This window comes from Hibiscus syriacus, unplaced genomic scaffold, assembly GCF_006381635.1.
Source record: "Hibiscus syriacus cultivar Baekdansim isolate YM2019G1 unplaced genomic scaffold, ASM638163v2 tig00110694_pilon, whole genome shotgun sequence".
Classification (NCBI taxonomy): domain Eukaryota; kingdom Viridiplantae; phylum Streptophyta; class Magnoliopsida; order Malvales; family Malvaceae; genus Hibiscus; species Hibiscus syriacus.
Genome location: NW_024062828.1, coordinates 2571416 through 2575341, shown reverse-complemented (window position 1 = coordinate 2575341; position 3926 = coordinate 2571416). Strand labels below are relative to the sequence as shown.

At 34.9% G+C, this 3926-nt stretch overlaps 1 protein-coding gene across 1 annotated transcript; it reads right to left on the bottom strand.

The window, feature by feature from the left end:
• Window positions 1-1017: 1017 nt before the first annotated feature.
• LOC120138585 (tubulin alpha-2 chain-like) lies at window positions 1018-2545 on the bottom strand. Its single transcript, XM_039154034.1, has 2 exons — window positions 2342-2545; window positions 1018-2059 (listed from the first exon to the last, which is right to left on the bottom strand). The coding sequence occupies exons 1-2, from the start codon at window positions 2543-2545 to the stop codon at window positions 1436-1438; spliced, it is 828 nt and encodes a 275-aa protein (XP_039009965.1). The 3' UTR covers window positions 1018-1435.
• Between the last annotated feature and the right edge of the window lie 1381 nt (window positions 2546-3926).

Genomic DNA, 3926 nt, shown 5'->3' with positions numbered 1-3926 from the left:
TTAGTGCTATTAATTTTATTTATATTATTATTATTATTATTATGTTATTAATAATAGAACTTATAGCCACACTAAGTGTATACTTAACGTGTGATGATTTTCACACGTAGGAAAAGAATAGCGTTCAGAGTAAGGAGCTAGGCCCAACATAAACCTTTGAAGATCATATCCACTCCAGAATCAATATGACATCTTTTTGAACATTAGTAGTACTAGTTGGCATGTGTACTAAATGATTATGATACCTAAAAGTAGTTTTGTTCCAATTTGGTTTATTTAGATTGTACATAATATTACTAATTATTAATAATGGTTTGTCGATTAGTATTTAGATAAGTGAATTTAATTATCACTGAATTGAAATATTTTAAGACCTTAGACAATAATTGAATTAATTTAGAAAGAAACAAAATTTTATTGATTCTCAAAAATGAACTATACTGAAAGAATTATGTAACATCCTGGACTCGTATACGATAACGTATATGAGAAATGGGTGTTACATAAAGTATCAACGAAAAATATTTTTTTGATCAACAAAAGTTAAAAAATATTAATCAAATTTTAAGAATGTTACAGGCCCACTATGCGACAATTGTCTCCAAGTTGACATGACATGTCCTACACTGATGGAATGTTGATGCTCCAGCACAAAGGCCGACATTGCTAAACTGTAATATGAAATGGAAAGGAGAAAGGAAATAGACAATGGAAAATAAACAAAGAGTATTAAGTTTTTTCACTAACTATAGAAAATGACTTACAATGATATTCAACACATTACAATGATTGGGTATTTATAACCTAATATTAACACCCTAACAAATCTAACAAATTCCTAACTAATTGCCAACTAACATCAACTACTTAACAGTCTAACATTCCCCCAACTTCTTCGACCTTCTTGACCTAAAGATGAACACTTGAATCGAAAGTGTGATGCCTCCTTCCATTCGACTTGAATCGAAAGTGACGATACTTCCTCCCTTTTGAATTGAATCGAAAGTGCTGATGCTTCCTTTCGTTCGACTTGAATCGAAAGTGTAGATGCTTCATTTCGTTCTTCTTATTCACCTTCATTTCTTTCTTCTTCGTCCTCTTATACAAGGTTCATTGACATTGTTTTTCATAGACACTTGGCTGTGAAGCTTTCAAGTCCCATGACACTTTGAGATAGAATCAACAAATCATGACGATACATAATCCAAAATAACCAGCAATGCAACAGCGTGCAACACATCCACAAGAAACTAATACAACAAAATTTGTTTCCAAAGGCAGCAAGAAATTGAACTCCCGGTAAACTCTAACTGTAAACAAACTATTCAAAAAACTCTAACAATTTACCATACCATTAGATTTCAAGAGTGACCCTGCTCCATGTGGTCCATTGTGATCAATCCTATTGACCGCAATTAGAAGCAGACGTTATATACTAATGCTGATTCAGGGCTCCATCAAACCTCAATGAGGCTGTAAGAGATGAGATAACCTGAGGTGAATGATAGACAGTGAACCCAAGCTTCGACTTCTTTCCATAGTTAACAACGAGACGCTCAAAGAGAAGAGATCCAAGTCCAGAGCCAGTACCACTACCAACAGCATTGAAAACCAAGAAGCCTTGGAGGCCAGTGCAATTATCAGCAAGCTTTCGGATGTGATCCAAATAGACATCAACAATCTCTTTGCCAATTGTATAATGACCACAATCGAAATTGTTGGCAGTATCTTCTTTGCCACTGATGAGTTGCTCAGGGTGGAAGAGCTGGCGGTAGGTTCCGGTCCTTACTTCATCAATAACAGTCGGTTCCAGATTCACAAATATAGCGCGAGGGACATGCTTCCCAGCACCAGTTTTGCTGAAAAAGGTGTTGAAAACGTCATCTCCTCCACCAACAGTCTTATCGCTTGGCATTTGGCCATCAGGCTCAATTCCATGCTCGAGGCAGTAAAGTTCCCACCAAGCATTTCCGATCTGAATATCGACCTGACCGATGTGAACTGAGATGCATTCTCTTATTTTTCTTCTTCTTAAAGATTCAATGTCCAGAAGGAAACTCTAAAAGGAATGGAAACAAAAAATTGCTAGAAAATATAAGAAGAACAAGGAAGGGCAGGCGTGTATCCGTTCAACTGAAACAAATCAGATACCAGCAACATCATTGAAACATTTGGTCGAACATATTATCAACACCAGTAAACTTAACGAATCAGAATTCAGAACACTCTATCAACACCAGCAACTACTGATACAACTCCAAACGTGGGACACGAATCACCAAAGTAAATGAAAACTGAATCCAATGTTAAAGCACACTAAGGTTCCAAGAATGACTACAACCTGCGATTCAATTTCTTTCATACCAGAAATAGAGTTAGAAGATGAATTGAGAAGATTCCCAGTAACTATGATGAGTTGATGAAGACAACAATAAACCACATGCACCGTAGCAGAAGCAACAAAATAATAACAACAAAACTGGAGATCGGAAAAATCTACAAACTCTGCACTAGCAACGGCGTGAGAGTAAAGGAACTCAATCATCGACGCAATGGCGGAAAAGAAAACAACGCCATGATATTTTAGCGAATGATACCATGATGGAATGTTGATGCTCCGGCACAAAGGCCGGCATTGCTAAACTGCAATATGAAATGGAAAAAAGAAAGGAAATAGATAATGGAAAACAAACAGAGAGTATTAAGTTTTTTCACTAACTGTAGAAAATGGCTTACAATGATATTCAACACATTACAATGATTGGTTATTTATAACATAATATTAACACCCTAACAAATCTAACAAATTCTTAACTAATTGCCAACTAACATCAACTACTTAACAGTCTAACATACACTAGTCTCATCTTGGAGATAGTTGTACACAAGGTAGAGTCCCCAACTGGGTCTATGATGGAACAAAGCGATAAACTGGAGGAGATGGTCGGGTGGAAACATCCTCCTATGGGTTGGCTGAAAGAAAATGTTGATAAAGTTGTGCGAGTAAGTGATGAAGCTGCTTCGTGCAGTTGAGTCATTGGTGAAGAAAAAGGTACATGGTTATTTGGATTTTCAAGAAATTTAGGAAAATTGATCTATACTCTTGACGAAAATATGGGTTGTACATGATGTTTTAAAGCATACATGACGTCTGGGATGTAGAAAAGTGAAATTAAAGACCGGTTCACTTGAGGTATATAGTATCTTAACACAAGATTCTACGTTAATACAAGACAATACGATCATTGAGGTCAACTACGATCTAATGCGACAGGATTGGGTTGTGATGCTAAGACATATAAGGCGTGCTCGTAACAGTGTAGTTGATATGCTTGCAACTATTAGTCGTGACAGACCAATAGGATAAATTTTGTTTGATTCCCTTCCAAGTACAATGACGAATTTGCTAAAGAATAAAGAATTATTATGTATTATCAAAAGAATTATCATTATAATATAATTTGTCGTAACTGTCTTTTAGGTGGTCCCAGAATCGGGTTTTGACTTAATTTGATGTGTTATGGAGCCACGGCCACCATCGATCATTTTAAATTAGGTTGTTTGGACACCTTAATTGCGAAAATTAGAAGTTAAAATTAAAATTTAAACATTTGATCTGAATTACTTACCTTACACCGATTCAAAATTGCCCTAAAAAGGTTGAATTAATGTTAAATAATAAAATAAAACAAAACAAAAAGTAATAAAATATAAAAACATTGAAAAAGGATCAAATTGAAAAGAATTAAAAATTAAGGGTCAAATTGATGTTAATTGCAAGCTATAAGGAAAATATAAAACGTTAGGGGGTCAATTTGTAAATTATAAGAAATATAAATTGGGATTAATTGAATTAATTCAAAATTTAAGGATAAAATTACAATAGGTGACCAAGATGAATTACACATCAAAACCACAGGGATTGC